This window comes from Nannospalax galili, unplaced genomic scaffold (genome assembly GCF_000622305.1).
Source record: "Nannospalax galili isolate Female #2095 unplaced genomic scaffold, S.galili_v1.0 scaffold227, whole genome shotgun sequence".
Taxonomy (NCBI): domain Eukaryota; kingdom Metazoa; phylum Chordata; class Mammalia; order Rodentia; family Spalacidae; genus Nannospalax; species Nannospalax galili.
Window position 1 is genome coordinate 11127510 of NW_008360303.1, and position 22583 is coordinate 11150092.

The 22583-nt window shown below is 42.2% G+C and overlaps 1 protein-coding gene across 1 annotated transcript in view; it reads right to left on the reverse strand.

Moving 5' to 3' along the window:
• Positions 1-10957: 10957 nt before the first annotated feature.
• Positions 10958-22583, reverse strand: part of Lamc1 (laminin subunit gamma 1) — a 130182-nt gene continuing 118556 nt past the window's right edge. Inside the window, exons 22-28 of the mRNA XM_017795894.2 lie at positions 22203-22347; positions 21145-21294; positions 20798-20912; positions 19524-19723; positions 18484-18642; positions 16032-16131; positions 10958-13930 (exon numbers count right to left, since the gene is read on the reverse strand). Coding sequence (XP_017651383.1) covers positions 13674-13930; positions 16032-16131; positions 18484-18642; positions 19524-19723; positions 20798-20912; positions 21145-21294; positions 22203-22347 — 1126 coding nt within the window. The 3' untranslated portion in view covers positions 10958-13673. The remainder of the gene's footprint in view (positions 13931-16031; positions 16132-18483; positions 18643-19523; positions 19724-20797; positions 20913-21144; positions 21295-22202; positions 22348-22583) is intronic.

A 22583-nucleotide genomic window follows, 5' to 3' on the forward strand; every position in this document is an offset into this window, starting at 1 on the left:
AGTGCCACTACAGAGTACCCAAGGGGGTTCTCTGGGCCTCCAGTGAAATGGGGTTTATAAAAACAAGACACAATGGTTGCTCTGAATGTTCCCAGGCTCTAGAAAAAGAAAAAAAAAAAAGCAGACCCAGAAAGGTGAACTTAAGAATTCAAGGAGCCAGACACGGTGGCATACACCTTTAATTCCAGAACTCTGGAGGCAGAGGCAGGTGGATCTCTGTGAGTTTAAGGACAGCCTGGACTACATAGAGAGATCCAGGCGATCCAGGGCTACATAGTAAGATCATTTCAAAAACAAAACAACAAATCCCAAATCTCACAATTTTTTTTGAAATAGCATTGTTTCTTAGCTACAGGTTATTTTTTTTAAATAAAAATGAACCTAGTGTCATGCCCAATTGAAACCAGGTCTGCCTCCTCCTGTCCAGTTCTGCTCTGTGCAGGGTGTGCTCAGAGCTGGCTCAGGCCTGCACCTGTGTATAACTTTAACCACTGTTTCTGGTCTGCAATTAAATGAAGCCTGGTGTTTGGAGATTCTGTTTAGGAAGTGGTTTTTCACAACCAAGTGTTTCTTCTTCCATTCCTGAGATGGAACTGTTTCACGAAGACAGTGAATGCTTTGCCCAGTCCAGCGATTGACTGTGGCAGTCAACAAGTGCCTTGGGGACCTGCTCTTCCCTGGCAAGTCTGATTTTGTAGCCTCTGGCTACGTTCGGCTCAGAACCACACCCGTGTCCTCATCCCTTGAGTACACCAAACAGGTTTGCCTGGCTAGACAGTGGCTGAGGTGTCTGCATCAGAAGGAAGTACAGTCATGTACACGCCCGATGACAGAGGCCCGACAGATGCCGAGACACAAAGGAAGCAAGCACCCAGCTTCCTCCAGGCTTAAAACATAGTACCCCCACAGAGGGCACTTTCCTGTGTGAGGGTAATGCAATATTTGAGCCCCTTTCTAGCCCCATACTTGGGCATTTGTAAGTCCATATTGTGTGTGTGTGTGTGTGTGTGTATGTGTGCCAGTGCAGGTGTGCCACAGTGTGCATTTGGAGGTCAGAGGCTTTGGATAGTCTGCTCTCCCACCTTGTCTGGGGCAGGGTCCCCTGTTTCTCCAGCTGCCTGGCAGTGGTCCTAGCTAGCTTGCTGTGGAACTTCTAGGAGATTCTATTGTCTCCATCTTTCATCTTGCTGAGGAGTGCTGGAATTATAGATGCATAGTAACACATCTAGCTTTTTATATGGGTTCCAGGGATTTGAACTCAAGTTGTCAGACTTGCACATTGAGCCATCTCCTTGTCCCCATATTGTACAAACTCCAGCCCCAACAAAAACAGTTTTTGCTGACTGTGCTAAATTATGTGCACTGTGTCATATACTTGTGCATTAAGTAAACTGCTCTATACGGCTGTGCCCTTCTTAGCTATAGGAAATGCAGGCAGAACTTCTTTGGATGTACTTAAGTGTATTTATTGATTTTCCTTATTTCAAGTTCATCTTGAATTAATTGATATGGGTCTCTTTTATCTTGTGCTTGGAGAACCATTCAGAATCAACTGGCCAAGTCCTAGTGTTATATGATAACAATGACACACAACAGTCCAGTCTATTCCAGGGCCATCTTCACTTGACACAGGTTTTGAGAAGCATTTATCTTCAGGAGAAAATGAATGATAAAACATGGTAGCTGGGCTGAGGATGTAGCTCAGTTGGTAGAGAGCTTGCCTATAGTACACATGAAGCCCTGGGTTCCATCCCTAGCATCCAATAAACTGGGCATGGTGGCATGTGTTTGTAATCCTAGCTCTCTGGAGGTAGAGGCAGTTGGATCAGTAAATTCAAGGTCATTCTGAGCTATATATCAAGCCTGAGGCCAGACTAGGCTATATGAGACCGTTTTACACACACACACACACACACACACACACACACACACACACACACAAAACTAGTAGCTACTAGTCTGTAGATTGACATCAGTCTTGAAGGAGGAAGAGAGAGGTTGGAAAGTTTTAGGTAAATCTGGTGCTGAGAATTTGTATGATTAACTAGGGCTTGGATGCTCAGGGAAGCAAGGGCTTTTCCTGGCAAAGGTGACCATAACTGTGACTGCATTATCAGTGGTTCTGTAACTTGGCCTTTCTTTTCAACAGGGCAAAATCTTTGTAGGGCCCTGCTAAGTAGGCCCTTCATCAGAGCCTCAAATAGGCAATGAGAGCGTTAAATAACGAAACTCTGCTCTGTTCCACTGGTCTCATGTGGCAGCATCACACTGTAAAGGTAGTAACAGACAAGCAAAACCTGAGTGGAGGGAGCAAGCTCCACACTGAGTATGCAGAAAGGGAGCCAGCAGGAACTCTTGGTAACTTTCTCAGTTGATTTCACACAGTATCTGCCCCTGTATTTTCAGGTCTAGATCCATGTCTCCAGGCCCATTTTCTAGATCATGTTCTCTCTAGCACAGGTGAAAAATAATCTGTCCTTCACAGACTTCACATAATTGACATTCCCAAGCATTCATTTTACATATATCTGTATGTTCATACAGACACATACATGAGTGCTAGGAATCCAATTTGTGTCCTCTGCTAACTGCTGAGCTATCTCACTGTTGACTTTTTGCATTCATTGAGCAACCTGTCTTCTGTTATATTTGTTAAGGTTTTTTTTTTCAGTGTTAAAAAAAATTAAAATATGGGGCTGGAGAGAAGGCTCAGCAGTTAAGAGCACTGGCTGCTCTTGCAAAAGATCCAGGTTCAAATCCCAGCACCCACATGGCAGCTAACAACCATTCATAATTCCAGTTCCAGGGAATCCAACACCCTTTTCTGGCCTCCACAGGCACTGCATGGACCCAGGTGCACTTACATACATGCAGGCATAACATTCACTCATACACCTAAAATAAATAGATTTTAAAGTAAAACTAAAGCAAAAGCAATCCCTAAACAAATTTTTCTTCTCTTAGAAATAACCAACCACAAAACTAAGACAGGGAAAACACAAGATTAGCTTGAGATAGCTTTGATGTGCCAAAAGTAAGGAACATCCAGGAATGATGAGAATTTATCAAAAGATCACAAGATCTAGGTTTAGGTATCAGCCTATGGGCCAAATAAGGGGCCATTAAGAATAAAAATAAATATCAAGAGCTACATACAGTAGCCCATCAAATAAAATCGGACTCTGAATCTAAGATAATATAAATAACCATATAGTTAAATAGGAAAGAAGGAAAAGCTGTATATCACAATAAAATATGAACTAATAAATACAGAAAGTGATGGATTTGGAAAAAAATCTCCATTTGGCAACTATCATCAACAGGTAATAAAGTTAGTATATCAAGGTGTGAGGAGTAACAGGGTATGTGTGTGAACACATACACACAACACACAACAGAAAGCGAGAGTGAGAGTAAGAGAGAGAGAGACAATCAAAAAAAAAAATCTCCTCACAAGCTCACAAGATACTAATTACAGAAAGTAACCTGGGCAATGTCACCCTGATGTCAAAGTTAACACTGCTGGTTGTAACGGAAAAGGATTCTGTCTCACTCCTATGAGCCTCCCTGACAGTGAACAACCTGAATCCAGGCCAGAGAAGACAGGCCAGCCAAACTGAGAAATGTTCTTCAGCCTAACTTCCTGCCGCCTTCTGAAATGTCAACAAAAGGCAAAGCCAGGCTAGAAGGAGCCGACTGAACACAACACATGAGCTTGCAGTTTCTTCTAGGAGCACAAACTTACCTTTCCGTGATTCTAGAGGTAGAGAGACGTGTGATTGCCTCCCCGCTGCATTTCTCTGGCAGCTCCAAGAAGTTCCAGTCCAGTCTTTCTCAGCTCCTGGCAGCTGCCCAGGGTCCTCACTCATGCCCCCTCCTCTACCATCAATGCAGCAGTGCTGGGCAGAGTCCTTCTCATATTGCCTCCTTTTGAGCCCCTTCTCCCATTATAAGAACCTTTGTGATTACATTGGGCCCACCCAGATAATCCAAGGTTATCTTCCTATTTTAAGATCAGCTGATTAATGATTTAATTACATTAGGAACCTTAATCCCTCTCTGCCATGTAACCTCAGACAATCACAGATCCTGGGGCTTAAGAGCAAGCATTTTTGTAGGGGTATTGTGCCTACCACAGAAAGTAAAATCTGAAGAGTTGCTGTGAATGAAGTGGTGTGGTCTCAGTGTTATTCCTGATTTTAATAATTATTCTGGAATGATGTGGAAAGTTCTGTTTTCAGAGACTACAGATGGGAGAGTTGTGTGTAACTTAAAGCAGTTCTCTGTCTTTCTCAGAACATGACCGAGGAAGTGAAAACAAGAGAGGGGAAGGTTAAAGCAAATACAAAGATTAACATCTGGGGATTCTGGGAAATATGAGATTTTTTTTTTTTTGGTACTACATTCACCATCTTTCTCTAAATCTGAAATTCCATAATGAAAATTGTAAAAAACTTAATCCTTTCTAAATAAATTTTCCACATCTAATAAATACTTAAATTCATGCATATTATGAATGTCATGTTTATTTGGATAGTTTGAAATTTCATTTAAAAGTTTAAGGACATTTCAGTAAGTTGTAAGGTGGACATTATTTATAATTAACAATAATACATTGGTAAGTGAAAATAAATTCTTTTCAGTTCCATAATCATGTTATCTTAAAACATGGATATGAATGCTGAATAATCTTGTTTTCTCCATTCTTTAAAAATAGGGCCTTGAAGCAAAAGATATTTACAAGTAGGTAAAAGTGTATATCTTGCCGGGCGTGGTGGCGCACGCCTATAGTCCCAGCACTTGGGAAGCAGAGGCAGACGGATCTCTGCGAGTTCAAGGCTAGCCTGGTCTACATAGTGAATTCCAGGACAGTTGGGGCTACAGGGAGACCCCTGCTTCAAAAAAAAGACACACACACAAAAAAGTGCACATCTTACTGGATAGTGTTATACCAACATTAGTTTATGTTTGAGACAAGTTCTTGCTATGTAACCAAGCTAGCCTGCAACTTCTATGTAGCCAAAGCTTGTCCTCAAACTCATGTTCTGGGATTACAGTCATGAACCACCTGGCTCTATGGTCCTGAGCATTGGGATTATAGGTATCTGTCACCATATCCAGAGAAAAATTTATTATTGTGTGAATGATGGCGGGGGGGGGGGGTTATTGTGTGGAGGTCAGAGGGCAACTGTGTGGAGCCAGTTCCCTCCTTCTATTTTTCACTTGGATTCTGGGGCTTGCACTCAGGTCACCAGGCCTTCCCAACACGCCCACTTGCCCACTGAGCCATCTCTCCAGTCTGGTGACTTTTTAATATAGACAAATATATTATGGTTACATGAATATGCTTGGGAAGCTGGGTGCAGAGTACACAGGTACTCTTGTTGCTCTTTCTTCTGTAAACCTAAACTTATTTCACAATAAAAAGATTCAGAGAGTAGAAAAAATTTAAGTAAAAAATAATTTCATCATTCATGATGTGCTGTGGTGAATGGAACTTATTCAAAAGAACAAAACTCTCAAAACTGATTAATGTTAAGAAGCAAAAGGAACAGGAATTGAAATGGTCTGAGACTGTCCCAAGGGGTGCTGAATGTCAGGTGAAGTCCTCAGTAGATAAAGTGTGAACTGGCCATGTGAGCCTATCGTTGAGAGAAGGAAAGAAGAGACACGCCCCAAAGGAGGGTGGAGGCTACAAGGAGCTAAGGACAATCAGGTTCTAAGTAATGTGCTGCTTTGCTATCTCTAGAAAAGGAATTCAAGGTAATTTATGATTAGTCACAATAATGCACCAGAGGCTCTGAAGAGGAAAATGGGTCAAAATCAAGAGCGGCAACTGCAGAAACATCGAGGCATCAATCAAGCACACTGCACTCCACAGTCACAGTCAACATGAGAATCTTTCAAATGAGGTGGAAAGAAAATGCCCTCGAAGGCACTTTAAAACGTCCAGCTATCTCTACAGTACTGGTCCTTCCAGAGTCATGCAGAACCCAAAAGAGGGTGGCACATCTGCGATCTGTTACCAGAACTCATCTCTTGGGCTAGGTCTGATGGTCTGGGCCAGCCAGCTGAGACAGCACTGTGCAGACTGTCTGAACAGGAAGGGCAGCAAGTCGAGACACACGCTCTGACCATGCTGAATGTGTAATCATGGAAATCACAGCTGTGCCTCTCGAGGCTTTATCGCGGGTGCTGGCTCAGCAGCCCAGAAGCTTGTAATCCACCGTCGGACAGCCCATCTCCAGACAGTTCTGTTCGGGCTGAACTTGTGCTTACTCGGCACTAACCCCACTTAGAGACCCTGGTCGGGAGGAAGGAGGCATCTATGGGAAAAGCATCTGAGGTCAACCAGCAGAGAAGAGGTAAGGAAAACGTAAGAGCATATCCTAGAAGAGGCCCTGAGTATTCAGAACTCTAAAATTTTTTTAAAGAAATTTCAGTTATTATTTTTTATTTTATGTGTATGAGTGTATTGCTTGCATGTGGGTAGGTGCACCCATGTTGTGCAATGCTTGCAAAGGTCAGAAGAGGGCGTTGGATCCCCTGGAACTAGAGTTATAAACTGTTGATAACTGCCATGTGGGTGCTGGGAATAGAACCCAGGTCCTCTGCAAGTGCAGTCAGGGCTCTTAACCACTGAACCATCTTTCTTCAAAGAAATTTAACACTAACAAAATTAATAAATTTGATAGCTGCTTTAAGTTACTGAAATGACTAAGAATACCAGTATGCAGGCAGATGCCATAGGATGGTGCCCAAAAGCACTGGTCTGAAATTCAAGAACAGTAGTTTTTAAAAAATTTTTATTTTTATATGTATGAGTGTTTTGCCTGCATGTGTATAAGTGCACCTGTGATGTGCAATGTCCATGGGGGCCAGAAGAGGGCATCAGATCCCCTGGAACTGGAGTTATGGATGGTTGTAAGCTGCCATGTGGGTGCTGGAAACTGAACCCAGGCCATTTGCAAGTGTTTTTAATCAACAAACCATCTCTAGCTCCCTTTCCCCCGAATTTTTCTCTTATTAGTAGCCACATGGTGAAAGGCACGGCAGGACAGAAAGGTGGTCCTCCACAGTATGGTCAGGCTCCTTCATGGGCCATCATTTAAATTCACTTGGATTTTGCTTAGAGGATCAATGATGTAATAGATTATATTGGTTTTTTAAATTTTCAATTACATTTATTTATAGGTGTGTGTGTGTGTGTGTGTGTGTGTGTGTGTGTGTGTGGGGGTGTGTGTGTGGGGTGTGTGGGGGGGGGTGTGGGGGGGGTGGTGTGTGTGTGTGTGTGGTGTACAATCTATGGTATGGATATAGTCAGAAGACAACTTGAGGGAGTTGGTTTTCTCCTTCCACTGTGTGGGCCCCAGGGATCAAACACAGGCCATCAGATTTGGCAGCAGAAGTCTTTACCTACTAAGCTACACTGCCAATCCAAGAAGGTTACACTCTTGATCAAGGGCTCAACTTTTAATAGACACGAACTGTCCTGACTCGTAATGTCTTTATGGTCTATATTCATTTTAAGGCTTAGAAGCAGGATAAAACAACTAATTGGCTGACATTTACTCAAAATCATCCCCAAGAGTTAGAGAGTTGGGCAAGGCTGCTCTGTGACTACAATCCACAGATACAAATGGATAGCAATGAAGGTGTGTAGTGTGAGGTTGGGAGTCAAGGGAACAGGACTTGCACACCAGATCTTATGAGCCAGCTGCAGATTCTGTACTATCGTGTGTGCTGTGCTGCTTGGTGCCACTGGGTTTACTTATTTTCCTTCAATTAGGAGGCTAGTCTGTGCTTAGGCTAAGGGGCTGAGGGTATAGAATGTTGGTGGAAGGAGGGGAGGAGTGCCAAATCAAGTGTCCATAAACCTCACTCTCTGCTAAAAGCAGAAAAAATTGAGTTGTGAGATGGGAGAGATCAGTGATTTTCACACCATTCAGACAACCTAGCAACTATGCTATGCAGCCCAGCCCGAGGGTGTGAATGTGAATGACTCAGGCCTTGATCTCTGTAGGGAAGGATGAGTGAGCTCCTTGGAGGCAGGAGGGACATGTTAGAAGCCAGGCAGGCCTGAGAGGGTGGTAGACTCAGGTAGGCCTGGCCCATTCCAACAGAAGAGCTAACACCTTGACATCAGGCTACACTGTCCTGGGGAAGGGAAAGGAATGCGCATTTTAGAGACAGAAGAGTTCAAGCAGACAGGAAAGCATCATGACAATTTTTGATATGTTGGTTTCTCAGGTTTAAATTTCCAATCAGGAACTTTCCATTGAACTTTGGCTATGTAGTTTTCCATTTTTGAGTGTGCATTTCTCTCCCGTTTGGGGACTTCACTCATTACTGTAGAGCAGGTGTACCCATTCCAGATCCAAGATAGCTAAAAGGTACTGCAGAGCTCTCTGGAACCAGGGAAGTTTCTAAGTTTACCAGAAAGTTCCTTTTTCCCTTCATTTCACTTAGCTTTTTGTATCACCTGTTCTTTTTCTAAAAAAAAAAAAATTACAGAAAATTCAGTCAGGACACATATGAGTGCAGGTGTCCAAGCCTTCTAAAAGAGGCTGTCAGATCCCCCTGGAGCTGAAGTTATAGGTATTTGTTAGCCTTCCAAACATGGCTGCTGGGAACCAAACTCAGTCTGCAAGATCATATGTGTTAATCATATCTCCAGGCCCCTACTTTTCAAAGATCTATTTTACTGATCTTTGTGAGTGTGTGTACACATGTGTGCTTAAGGAGGCCAGAAGGGGGTGTCAAATCATTTGGAGCTGGAGTTACAGGCATTTGTGAACCACCAGATGTGGGTGCTGGGATCTGAATTCCAGTCCTTATTACTGAGAGGACATGCTTTTAACCAGCCAGCATCTTTCCAGGTCCCCACTCTAATTGTTACAACTCACTTCATTGAAACCTACGCAGGGTAGACAGACACAATTACATGCCATTTAAAGTACCCACATTCTTGTTTCCATAAGCCTGTGAGCTTTGATGTTCCTGCAGGCCATGTCCCTCTGTGTCTCAGGTAGGTGCCCCTTGCTTTCTTCCTGTTGGGTGCTAGCTATTCCATTTGGGGCTTAATGGAAATGAAGCTGGTGAGTTCAGATTTATGAAAAGGCTAGAATGTTTTTTTAAGGTGTAAACTCTGAGGGAATTTTGAATCAGATTATGTTGGTTTTTTTTGGAGTGGGGGACAGGGTCTCTCTGTAGCCCCACCTGGCCTGTAACCCACTATGTAGGCTGGTCTGAGATCTGCCTGCCTCTGCCTCCTGAGTTCTGGGATTAAAAACATGTGCTACTACACCTGGCTCTGGTAGTAAATTTTGAGAAACTGCCATCTCTAAAAAGACAGCAACTCTTAACCATCCCACTCATTACCCCAATATGGCAACTAGAAATATTTTTTTACTTGCCTCTCAATCAGTCCCTATGAATGGGAGGACCCATCCAGGTAAATGTCAATCACAGGGTGAGAAAACCAGTAGCTATTGCCCTCTAAAGCTTTTTCTGCAGAAGTCTGTTAGAAGAGCCCAGATTCTTTGCAGGTACCACAGCCATAACTTTTCCTATTTTTAGGAAACGTAACACAGAATCCACAGGGACTCAGGGTGATATGCAGAGCAATGGAGAGTTAAGGGGAGACCTGTGCAGGCCCAAAGCCTTCCTGCCACTTCTAGCTGCAAAATGGCTCACCTGGTCTTAGGTTGCTCTGCCCGCCACCTGAGGCAAGGCACAATGAGCCAAATCCGACTTATTAATGCAGTCTGTCTACTTTTTCCTTTTAGTCTAGCATAGGTTTGAAAGTACTCCTCCTCATTTGAAGAAATCATCTCTAGTTGAACACATCTGCACACTGACAGGCACAGGCAGCTTTATACATGCACTGCTTTAATCAGGGGGTCTAAGTCATTTAAAAGGAGTTCTGTTGTGGTTAACGGGGTACTGAGACTATCCTAGGGGTCCAACAGGCCCACAGCCTTGTTTTATTTTACTCTTTGGTTTCTTTTTGTGTGTTGTGTGCTTGTGTGTGCATGCATTCCAGTATGTGAATCTAAGTGCACACAAGCACATGTGGAGGTCAGAGGGCAGCCCTGGTGTGATTCCTCATCTTCCACCTTGTTTGATACATAGGCCCTTTGGTTGTTCACTGCAAGTGCCAGACAGGCTGGTCTGGGAGCTCCCAGGGAGACTCCTGCTGGGATCACAGACACAGGCTGCCATATCCTGCTTTACATGGCTCCTAGAGACTCAACTCCAGGTTCTCATGATCACAATAAACTCTTTACTTACTGAACTTCTCCCCAGCCTCATTTTTGGTTTCTTGAGATAGGGTCTCATTTTGCAGCCCAGGCTGGCTCACCCTGCTGCCCAAACCTCCCGAGTACTGGAATTAGAGACATGTGCCACAACAACCAGTTTCTATATGGTCCTGGTCTGCATCTGAGCTCTAGTAATGCAACAGAGTCTGTATCTGAGAAGCCTAAAGTGCTTACAACCAAGCTTTTTAAATAAGCCTGCAATGACACTAAAGCATCCCAGCTTAAAGTTAAAAATGTGGGGCCTAGTGGTGCAGGTCTATGATCATAGCTACTCAAGAGGCTGAAGCAGCAAGATCATAAGTTTAAGGTCTGCTTGGGTTACTGAGTGAGTTTCAAGGCCAGACTAGGCAACTTAGTGAGACCTTGTCTGGAGGGGAGGAAAATGCATTATGCTAACAAAAGAAATGGAGGAGGAGGTACTGAATAGACATGAATATATCTCAGTTGGTAGAGTGTTTGCCTAGCATCTGAGTAGATCTGAGTTCAATTCCTAACACTGCAAAAATAACAGACAAAAAATAGCACTGGATTGTTCTCAATTAAATAAGTCACTCAAAGACACTACGCGCACTTTCCATTCATTATATCCTTTAAAATATTTTATGTCCCTAAGCACATTTAGGCCACACAAAATATAAAGGGTTACAAATATTCAGATTTTATTATAAATAAAATACTGTTTTTTTTCTTAAACATAAAAAAATGCCAAGTGTTGCGCTTTATTAACCACCCTGGAGAGCAAAACTGATGAGATTAAGGCAAACAGGTAAAGTGAAGGCACATTATAAAAGGCCACAGCTGGAATCCAAAGGGAAAACTCCAGGGGAAAAGAGTAACAATCTATTCCCTGTGACACTCACATTCCGCAGCAGCCATCCTGTCAATTTTATGACATAAAATACAGATAATTGGAACTATACAGAATAATGGCTATCTTTCAGGAGTGTAAATAAGGTATTATCTGGTAAAGAACTTCCATTTTAAAAATAAAATTCTGTTTTAGAATATACCATACAGATGGAAAAGTAAACAAATAAACCAAACCAAAACACTCCACTATTGCCTTAGATCTGCTGGACCCAAAGGACCTCAGCTGTCTATTTTCAGTCCTTTTCATACAACTGTGACCAAAATGCATATTAGGATGGTGACCACTTAATAAGAGGAACTAGCTGTTTGGCACTGCCATGAAAACTTGGCGAGAAAATTGCAATACCTTCAGCAATAGCAGAAAGGCCTCGGAGGAGAAGGGTGTCAGCTCAGGGATGCTGAGCCAAGCATTTATGGCAATCTCTGTGCACCCCAAGGAAAGAGGAAAGAGGATCAAGACCTGAGCAGAAAGCCTCTCCCATGAACCCATCAGTAGCACTATTCCTGATGCCCTAAAGTGCTCAGTCATCATCGCTCCCTTAAACTGACACATCCAAATTAGAGAATGAATAGAAAGGACATTACTAGAAAGGTGTAGAAGATTCCCATCAGCGAACTTTCCTGACTATCTTACCCTGTCAGCCTGGTATCTGTTCTGGGGCAGGCATTGAGAGCAGCATGGCGCTGCAGCTCAGATGGTGAGGGCTACAGTGAAGAGGGCCCAAGTTACCTCTTCAGTCTGGGTGTGGAAGTGAGCAGGTGGGTATTAAGGTCAGACAATGGAGATGCTGCAAACACGAGGCAGAGTTGGAGCAAAGAAATGGGGAACAGGTATGATTGGAAGAAAGGGTGGGAAGGGAAGAAGTTGTACAGAGTCACTGTGCCAGTGAGGAGAAAATGAGCAAAGAAGTGAACAGACAGAGCCATTCTAGGAGGGCCAGGTATATTTACATAAATTCCTTACTCTATAATCACGATAAACAAAAAAAAACATTCACACAAAAATATAAATTTGAAATAATTAATAGCACCAGTGTGTCAGATAATAGTTTCTTTCCCCCGCTACACAGAGTACAAAATTGCATAGTGTTAAAGGCTATATATGAATCTCAAAGGCAGGTAGGTAGGAAGGGGAGTGTGACTGGGAACTGTCACACTGTGGTCTTAAGAAAACCACAGAGCTGAGGATCAAAGGTTGAGAAGCTCACTAGGAATATCCACGTAAGGTTCTTCCCTCTTCGTGTAGAGAAAAGTCTTACAGCAGGTTGGGTCACAAAATGCAGGAACCAGACAGTGTGGGCAGCTTGTGAAATACTGAGTGCTGGCATCTGCCACCAGGATCTGGCAAACAGTGATGTACTGTGAGGTGTTCCAGAAAAATGGAAACATAAGAAGAGAACCAGAGCTAAGGGAAAATGTTTCATCTCTCTCCAATCAAGAAATAAATGCATATATGGAATCCTAGTGACGTAAGTCACATCCCAGTTTCATCCCTTTTCTAGAAAAGACTGGGAGACAAGGAACTATGTTTTTCTTTTTTTTTGGCCAAGATCTTAGAGACCAACTGTTTTGACAGATATCTTAACTATCTGACAGATATTCAAGACTAACATACTAACAAAGCTCTAAGAATTTGACTTGGGAAAAAACTTTAGTGGTTATCATACCCCTGTTTCTTCTGTATTAAGCCCCATTTATAAGAATATCCAAAGATGTTAACTAGTCTAGTGGTAAATACAAGCTGCCCATCTGGATTTGTATTATCAGCTGCCTAAGGAGTTGAAAAAAGTTTATCTTCCTAGTCAGTTGTTATATTAATATAGGAGAAAATCTTCAGCCTCTTTGAGCCACGTTTTCCTGGAGACTCATACATAATTGCATCCTTAGCTGAGATAGCTCAGCATCCTACACTCAAAACAGCTAGCACAACTGGTGAATGGCTACCAACATTCTAAATGACCAATACCTTTGGCACAGGATGTTTATTTCCTTTTTCTTAAAAGCAGGAGGGCAGAAGACGCAGAGGCATTTTCTGTATCCATGGACTGGACATACTGGCCACCTCAATGCTACAGTTAGGAGCCAAATATTTCCTTCATAGAAACATGAGTACTGAGACTGAGGAGGTTCTGCTGGTATCGGTGTGAGGGGAGGGTTGCTTGGTCTGCCATGGCATGCAAAGGTTCACATGATACATGTATGCCACTGGAGGATGCCATGTCAGGACAGTGAGGAGGGAAAGTTCGGGTAAGGTAGCAACATGAGTGGAAAAGAGACTTTATTAGGCGAAACCCTTTGTTCCTGGTTCAGGATGTTTAATTGGCTTCTCTTTAAACTCTGTGACTTTTCTTGGTTCAAAGGGACAGTGATGGAGAGCAGCAGAGAAGTGGGGGTCTGAAAATGTAATCTTTGTATCAAGGCACTCTGTGGCCTCACAAATGTTCCCCAGCCAGGGGACACTGCCTTCCAGCCCTCCCGTCACTAGGGCTTTTCAATGGACGGGGTGTTGAAGCAGCCAGATGGTAGGGTCTTCCTGATGTCCTCTAGATTGTGAATGTCCTTCATGATTTCCTCGATGTCTCGGTTATAGTCCATGATGGCCGCCTCCTGCTTGCGGGCTTCATTCTCCAGGTCAGACACTTTCCTGTCGAGATCACTGACCTTCATTTCATCTTTGGCTTTGTTCAGGGTGCCTTCAATCTCATTTAGCTTGTTCAAGTCCACTGTATCCAGCTGTCCTGTAGAGTCCAAGAAGGCAGAGAGAACAGGCACATTCAGTAAGAACTGGAACACCACTTCCTAAGTGTCTCCTCTTTCCTGTTTACAAACTAAACCCAGCAGCAGCCATAGTGCAAAGGAATCTCTGACTTGCAGGTGCTGCTGTGTTCAAGGGCACAACCCAGCGGGGATGGGTCAGAGCAAATCATGACTATTAGGCCAGATGCTTTTCTCCTGAGGAAGTGGTTTTCATGGAATGCTTTAATTTTTTTTTACATTTATTTATATACTATTTTTGTGCGTGTACATGTGTACACGTGTGTATTCACATGCTCCGTGGCATGTAGGTGGGTCAAAGAAAAACTTGCAGGAGTTGATTCTCTCCTTCCACCATGTGGGTCATAGGGATCAAACTCAGGTTAGCAGGCTTGGCAGCAAGCTCCTTTACCCTCTGAACCATATTTCCAACCCTTGCAGAATCTCTCCCCCCCCCCCAAGATCTTTATTTTTATATTTACGTGTGAGTGTACACAAGCGTGCATGCATGTGTGCATGCTTGTCTGTGTTTGACTGTATGCCACAAGTATGCAGGTACCCAAGGTGACCAGAAGAAGGGTTTGGATTCCCTGGACCTGGAGTTACAGGCAATTGCTAGTCACCTGATATGGGTGCTAAGAACCAAAATCTAGTCCTGAGGAAGAGCAGGAAGTACTCTGAACCACTAAGTCATCTCTCCAGATGCTCACAGAATGTTTTCTAGCACAGCTACCATGACCTAGACCTTAAGCCTCACTTATGCATCTGAAAGCCATTTTGTAACATTTAATATCCTCTGCAGGTCTGCATGTATAACCTCTGTGCTATTTCAGGGTCATCAAAGAATACTCAAATCACCAAGACAGACGCCTGCAGCCTCTTAGATTCTAGGGAAGATGGGTTGGCTTGGAGGTCACATCCTGCTTTCAAGAGTTAAGACACTATTGGGAGCTTTGCTATGAAAAATGACTAAAATTGAAATGCTGAAATACTATCAGCAACTCCTTGCTCTAAATGTAGCAAGAAAAAAAAGTTCTTTTTGAAAGAACAGTAAATTACAACAGACACAAAGACAAGCACTCTCACAAGAGCAGTCTACCTCAGTGATGCTCAGATGTTTAGTAATTTGTTCAAGTTTGTCTAAACTTATAGGTGATAGAGCAAAAATTCTAACCCCAATCTGACTAATTATAAAGTCTGATTGTTTCCTCCATAAAATCCTCTCCTTTAGCTTACTTTCATTTTAAGCTCATCAGCTGGCACATCATTTACATTATTGATATTTGAGATAGATAAAAAATTATCTCCCTTAAGAAAAAAAATCCATACAGCACAGTTATCTAGCCTTTAGAGGCTAGCAAATTAAACACAATGCCTCCCTAGAGCCTTGGCTTTGGTATTGCTACCTCATACTGGAGTCTGGTGGCCTCAGTGCATGTACCCTAAAAAGAGGCCTGCTCTCCTCCAAACTGGATTAAAAGGAGGGCATGGTGTGCAATCAGGGTTTTTTTTTTTTTTTTCTCTTTGGGCATAACAGTTTTCACCTCATCAAACTGTCCTTTGGTTGACAAATGAAGAGAATTCTGAGCATCAAAGTCATGGTCAGTTTCATGCCTTCTTTTATTCTATCACTGAGCCTTTATTTTTAAATCTCTTAAATCCCTCCATGAGTAGGGTGAACTAAGGGGGGAAAAATCAGCATTTGATGCTATGATGAACCTGGACTATAAGTGAACCCCAGCAGCTGGTAGCACATCTTCAAAATGTAAAAAGACCACAGTGTTCTATTCAGGGCAAGTCTGTGCAAGGTAACCAAAGTGCTTGTCCAACTCAAAGTCATGATTCAGTTTGCACTCTAAAGCTGACAAACAGAGCAACACTATAATAATGCAAGCTTAAAAGGCTCCACCATGTGAGACACAAACAGTGTATAAGGCATTTTTAAATAAGAGCTAAAGGAAATATTAATACTAATAAACTAATGAATGACTTTAGAGGGATATGTATCATCTGATTGAGTCAAAGGCACCAGATCCCAGGAACAGCATTAAGAGAACTGACTGAACGGATGCTGCAGGTACTTACCCAGCTGCACCAAGAGGTCATTAATCTGGTTGAGGAGGCTGTTAACAGAGTTTTTGGCTTTTCTGGCATTGATCTCGGCTTCCTGAGCAGCCTGTGAAGCCTGCAGGGAAAGAGGATAAATAATGTGAATACTTCTGACTACATGTTTTTAGCTTCTTTAGATATTTTCCTCCAGTGAGCCAGCAAATCTCTTCAGATGTGTTTCCCTTTTCTTTCCTAAGTGTGAATTAGTCCCTCTCTCACTGTGGAGGTTTTGGAGTCATACCTTCAGGTCAGGATGCTGCTATTTCCACTGCACAGAACAGTCATCAGGATCGGGATGGCTTTTTTTAAAAGTCTTCAACACAAGATCCTCCTGCTCACCTTTCTGTGTGCTAACTACAGGAGTGCGGCACCATGCCTGGCTGCCCTTCATTACATATGTATTCAGAAATTCAGGAACTCACTGCTATCTCCTTTCTCACTTCCCCACTAAAGAACACAGAGGTATACATATGATAAACCCATTAAGCAGAAAAGGGTTATTATTTAGGGACGGGCACAGAAACTGTACTGTAAAACATGACTACTCTAGGAACTTCACTATCAGATGTCCTATTCTGACAAGTTTGCATAAGCAGGTGAAGCTTTTCTGAAAATTCCGTCAACCTATAAACACACACCGCACACACACACACACACACACACACACACACACACAATGGACATTTTCAAAGAACCCATAAACACACACCGCCCACACACACACACACACACACACACACACACACACACACACACACAATGGACATTTTCAAAGTCAACCAAAGGTAAATATATTTGGGAAAGTTCCATGAAACCTGAACAAATACACTGAGCATGAGTCACAGGAAACAGCAGTGGAAGAGGAAGTATCTAAATATCAGAAAACAGATGCTCTCACAATAAATCCAGTCAAGATAGAAAAGGGTAGCTTTGAGATCTCTACCACATAGTTGTTTTTCCTAGTTTTGGGGTTGAGACAAAGCAAACATCTGGGGATCAAAACAATGTGAAAAATTTAAAAACAAAAAGAAAGGCAAAAAAACAAAAAAACCTTCTTTCACAAATAAATGATTCATTTCAGTTCAAATCTCAGCTGTTCTTACTGAGCCTGCACAGGCTTTCCTGTGAGGGTTCAGGGAGAGGGACACAGGGCTCCACTGTGGCCATCAAGAGCTACCCCACTGTGTTTAACCTGGGACCTTTGACCTCCTCTTCCAGAAAGAACCATAACCCTTTTGGTGAGAAAAAAAAAATTACAGATTCAGACAATACTGGCTGAATGTTGGACTTTCTGAACTGACAGAAATATAAATGAGACAGTGAATGAAAGGTGGGCTTATATGTTCTAGAAGTTATTTACCAAAAATAACAAGCGGTATTTTCCTTCTACCCTTTGAACTAAATCCATATTCTTTTTTGAAACTCATAAAGATGTATATTTTACTTTCGTTCAAAGGCTCTAAATATAATGCTTCCATCAAAATGAAGTCCACAGGACTGGCAAGATGGCTCAGTGGGGAAAAGTGCTTGCCCACTAAGTCTGATGATCTGTGTTCTGTCCCTGGGACCCAGATGGTGGAAGGAGAGACCTGACACTAACGGGCTGTCCTCCATATATGCACCATGCCACAAGCACATGTAAGTAAACACACAAATAAATGTAATTTTTAAAATGAAGTCCACCGACCCTCAGTACACAAGAGAAATGCTGATTAGAATTTCCACTTGAGCCTCTACACTGCAAGCATGGGAGTAGACAAGCTCATGCACACTGTTCCTGTGACTGCTCCACAACACTGGGTAACAGTCCCACTATCCCTCTGTTAAATTCTTTCTGAAGCAGAACATATAGCATAGAGGGGGACAAAAAAGAAGAGGGGTACTAGTTCTCCCTTGTACCACAGAGCCTCAAATCAATTTTATTATAAACTGTGTTATTATGCATGTCACCACAGAAGGTGAATTAAACCAGGTGTAAGGTTGGTGTGCTTTGGTGGAGTGGTGAACACTTCAGAAATGTGCTGTATGTAAAACTGGTCTTGGCCTCCAGGGAGTAAGCTTCTGGAAGTAGAAAGAATTTCGCTTTTGCATTCTCCTTTATTCCTTTTTGATTCTGTCCAATGTATCAGCTACCCATTCAAAAACACGAATACATTGTTTTCAAAAGTTCTAAATCTCTAAATGTGCAAGACAATGTTTTGCTTTTAACTAAGAGCAGCTTTGGACAGGACAATTGTACAACATCAATACCTGGCAAAAGAGCCAGATTCTTTGTCTTCTATGTAAGCCACTGACCCAGTTCTTGACCAGATAATGCAATGAAAACCAGTTCACATGAAAATGACTGTGCCAACAGGCTGGGGTCTCTACTCTCTACTCTTAAGCATCCGTCATTCTGGGCCCATGAGCAAACAAGGAAGCCTCTTACCATCCCTGCCATCATCATGTCCTGGTCAGCATCATTCTGTTTCCTCTTCAGCTCACTCTCTGCTTCCTCTAGTTGCCTCAACATACCGCTCACCTCATCATCCAGACCTGCAACTTCTGCGAAGGTTCTTTCAGCATCTGCCTTGGTGCTGGTAGCATTCTAGGCACAAAGAGACAAACTGCTGATAAAACCAAAACACAGAAACTCAGAACAGCTTCCCTAAACCATAGTCCTCCTCTTTATAATTGGAAAATGGCTCAAAATATGGCTCAGAAAGAATACCACAATGATTTGTGCTATCTCATGACCTACATTGCCATTTATTGGGTTAGCATTAGAAAGGAAAATCATTCCCTAACATAAGAGCATTTTATAGAGCACTTTCATCTACTCTCTCTTCTTCAATCTCTAAATTTTCTTTTCTATTATAGCTATTTATAGCTGAGGTCACACAGAGAGCAATTAAAAATTTAACTGTAGACACTTTCTACCACACTATATTGACTAGACCTTTTGCTTGGATATATGAAAAATTCAAAACTAGCCTGATTATTCTTGGGAGATCACCATAATGTACAAAAAAAGACCACATCCTGAAACATGAACATTGTAATGAAATATAATTCATCTAAAAGCCAACTCTTCTAAAGGAATTACAATTTTTGTGATTTTTTTTCAGCTGTCTAATTTTAAAATAAGTTCTAATCTCTTCTTTAAATGCATAGAACAGAGGACTATATCTTTAAATAGGAAATTCATCTTTAAGATGACCAAAAACCTCTGCCAGTGGCAGTTACAGGAACTCCACACAGGGGCTTGGAAGTCATGCTGATACTACTCTTCATAAGACCGCCCAGGTTTAGGAAGTACGTTTATGTAGGAAGCGTCTGAGCTTCTGCAGGGGGAGGCTCTCAAGCACTTTGAAACTCCTCCTGGTAACTCAGATCCCACACAGAGCCAGTAGAAATTTAGAGTCTTGTTACTGAGTCCTTCTTTAATCATTGGGAGCTTGGCTGTTTTGAGAAGAGGAGAGCACTCACCTGCTGGATGGCGCTGGCAATCCTCTCTGCCTCATGGGCTTTGTTCTTGGCCTCTGTGGCATCAGCTGCAGCATTGCCCAGGGCCAGCTGTGCCTCCCTTGTCTTTTCATTGGCTTCAGCTATGGTCCGATTGATGGCAGGAATCCTCCTCAGAGCTTCTTCTGCAGCTGTCTTGTTATCATTCACACGTCTATCAAAATCTAAAGAGTTCAAGGTATGTACTCGAAATAAACTGCCCAACAGGCAAAAAAACCTCTCAGGAAACTGCAACTGGATTGTTTTATGAGCAATAAAAATCAGTGTAAACAAAGAATGAAAACCAGGACTGAAATCTTAGTAGAGCAAAGTGCACACATCTTCGTACAGAAGATTTTCCAGGAACAAATGAACGCACATCTGTTTCTGAAAAAATAATTCTTACCTGGAAGGGTATTTGCACACAGAGCACTGAGTACGTCATCAGTTTAGCCACAACATATTTAGTGTTTGCTGTTTGTCAGGGATGAGTTTAGAGCTATATATCTCTGTGATGCAGGCACTGCATTCTTTTTATGTATGAGAAAGACTGGTGACTATAGAGGCTCTTTTGTGAAGCAAGAATTCAAACTCAGACCTGAAACCAAAGCCCACACTTGCAACATTTATCCAAAAAATCTTTCTCATTTATAGAACCTATGATTGTTTTGATCAGAATTGAATCAGCTACTCTGTAAATTGGGCACCTTTGTTTTTTTTTTTTAATTTTTTTATTTAAGGTGAATGAAGAAAAAAAATAATTAGATGCCAGCGGCAGAGAAAATGAAAGATAACCTCCATTTATCAGCAAAAGTCAGTTAAATAGGCAGATTATGGTTAATGTGCAACCACCACCCCACACATTCCTTGGTTTACAAAATGAAGAATGCAGGGGCAAAATGATATGAGCACACAGATGTGAGCTCTGGGTTCAGCAGGGGACCGTGCCTCAACAAATAAAAGAGGACAGCAATCAAGGAAGACACTTAATGTCAACTTAAGCCTACACACACATGTGCACACATACCTATGCACACATGCATATACATACATACTGTATTACATGCAAACAAAAGTAGAGGATGAACTAAGTATGGTTAAAGCTCATCGTTAACTACTGAATCTAAGTAATAAGCATACGGGATTTACCACACTATTACGTTCAGAGAGCATCACAATAAAAATAACAGGCAAAAAAAAAAAATGAGAAACTCCCCCAAGGAGACAGTACAGAAGATGCTGGTGTTGACTCGGCATACCTTTGAGGTTGTTGAGAATGTCATTGGCTTCCTGTAGGGTATTCCGCCCCCTTTTAGCAGCTTCTTCAGCAAGAGCCTTGGCAGCATCGGCTCGGGCTAGGAGCTGGTCAGCAGTCTGCAGATACATGGAAGGTCAGAGGACAAACCTTCCCAGGCCAGCCCTTTTGTCCTAACAGACAAGCCCTGCACAGCCGCAGCTCTGCGTAAACACAGTGTACAGTATACACAGTGCCAGTGTGTGTTATCTGGGGAAGGCCTTTGAAACTGGGGTCACACTCCTGACAACTCACACTTGAGCTGCTTAAAATGTTGCCTCAAGAACTAGAGCTGCTAGCAAACCAACCAACCTGCTGCTCAGCTTTTCCTTTCTCTAGAAGATTCTTTACTTCAAGTTCCTTCCCTCTCATGTCTTCTCTGAGGTCCTCATAATCCTTTAATTTCTGGTCAATCAGACGGTCCAGATCTGCAGCTTCTTTCTTGATTTTATTTGCTTCATTCTGAACATTTGAAATGAAATAATTAAGATTAATGAAAATAGCTTAGTATCTCTTAACACTCTCCCAGTTCCTCTGCAAAAGCAGCCAGTGCTCTTAAGCACTGGGCCATCTCTCCAGCCCCCACAGGTCAAGATTTTATGAATTTTATTTTTTTTAACTGGGGTATACCTTAGTAAAATTCTCTGTGGGTATATAAATGATTTTTGCACAAATACATTTACCTAGCCCACACCTCAGTCAAAATGCAGAATATTTCTATCGCCTTAAGAGGTTCGCTTGGATCCTTTTCAAGTTACTCCCCCACATCTCTTTCCCTCAGCTATCACAGTTCTGCCTGACATGACCATAGATCAGTCTTATCTATTTGTTCATTTCATACATATGGAATCAGACAGTATTAATGAAGAGACCTAAACTTCATGGTACCAGTTGATACCACAGACACAAAAAGAAAGACAGTAAATTTCAAGCTTAATGTAAAAACATTTATATAGAGTTTTGTATCAAGAACCATGATTAAAGTATAGATGAAATAAAATGCTACCGACTTCCAAATGTGCCACCTGTCCCAGAGCATCCTGATATATACCTTCAAACTATCATCTCTTTTTGCTCCCTAGGTCTCCACTACACAGCGCCTGAGAGGAAGGGTCTAGCCATATTGTGCTTTAAGTAACAAATATATTATAGTTTAGATTTATATTAAAGACCTAGGGGGATGTATTCATATCTCCAAAGCAATCCCTGCTATTTAATATCTATAGTTCTATTTGTGCAATTAAAATAGAATTCATTTTTACCAGTGGGTCAGCTAGAGGACCCGGGAGGGAGAAGGAGGAAAGTCAAAATGGCTCTCACCTAGACCGAAGGGACAGGCAATGCGACCATCGGAACCTGTGCACACATACCTCCAGGGCCTCAGAGTCCACAGGGGTCAGCTGGGCTACACTGGCATAAATCTCCACTGCTTTGTCACCTGCCCGCTTGGCTTCCTCATGGACTCTAGCAGCCTGCTTCTCCAAATCCTGGGAGATGTTCTTTGCTTGTTCATACCTAAAGAAAAAGTTATGTGATTCAATAAAAAAACAGCTGCTTTTAGCATTTCAATAGTAACCAGATTCAATCTAGTTTATATAACTGGGACATTTCCCAAACCTCAAAGGGAATGCTATATCAAATGTTCTCACTTTTATAACATTTAGCTAAAACTTACATTTCATTTCATCAATTCTATTTACTTTGCCATATATAAGTTGGGCATCCCTAACCCCAAATTCCAAAATCTAACT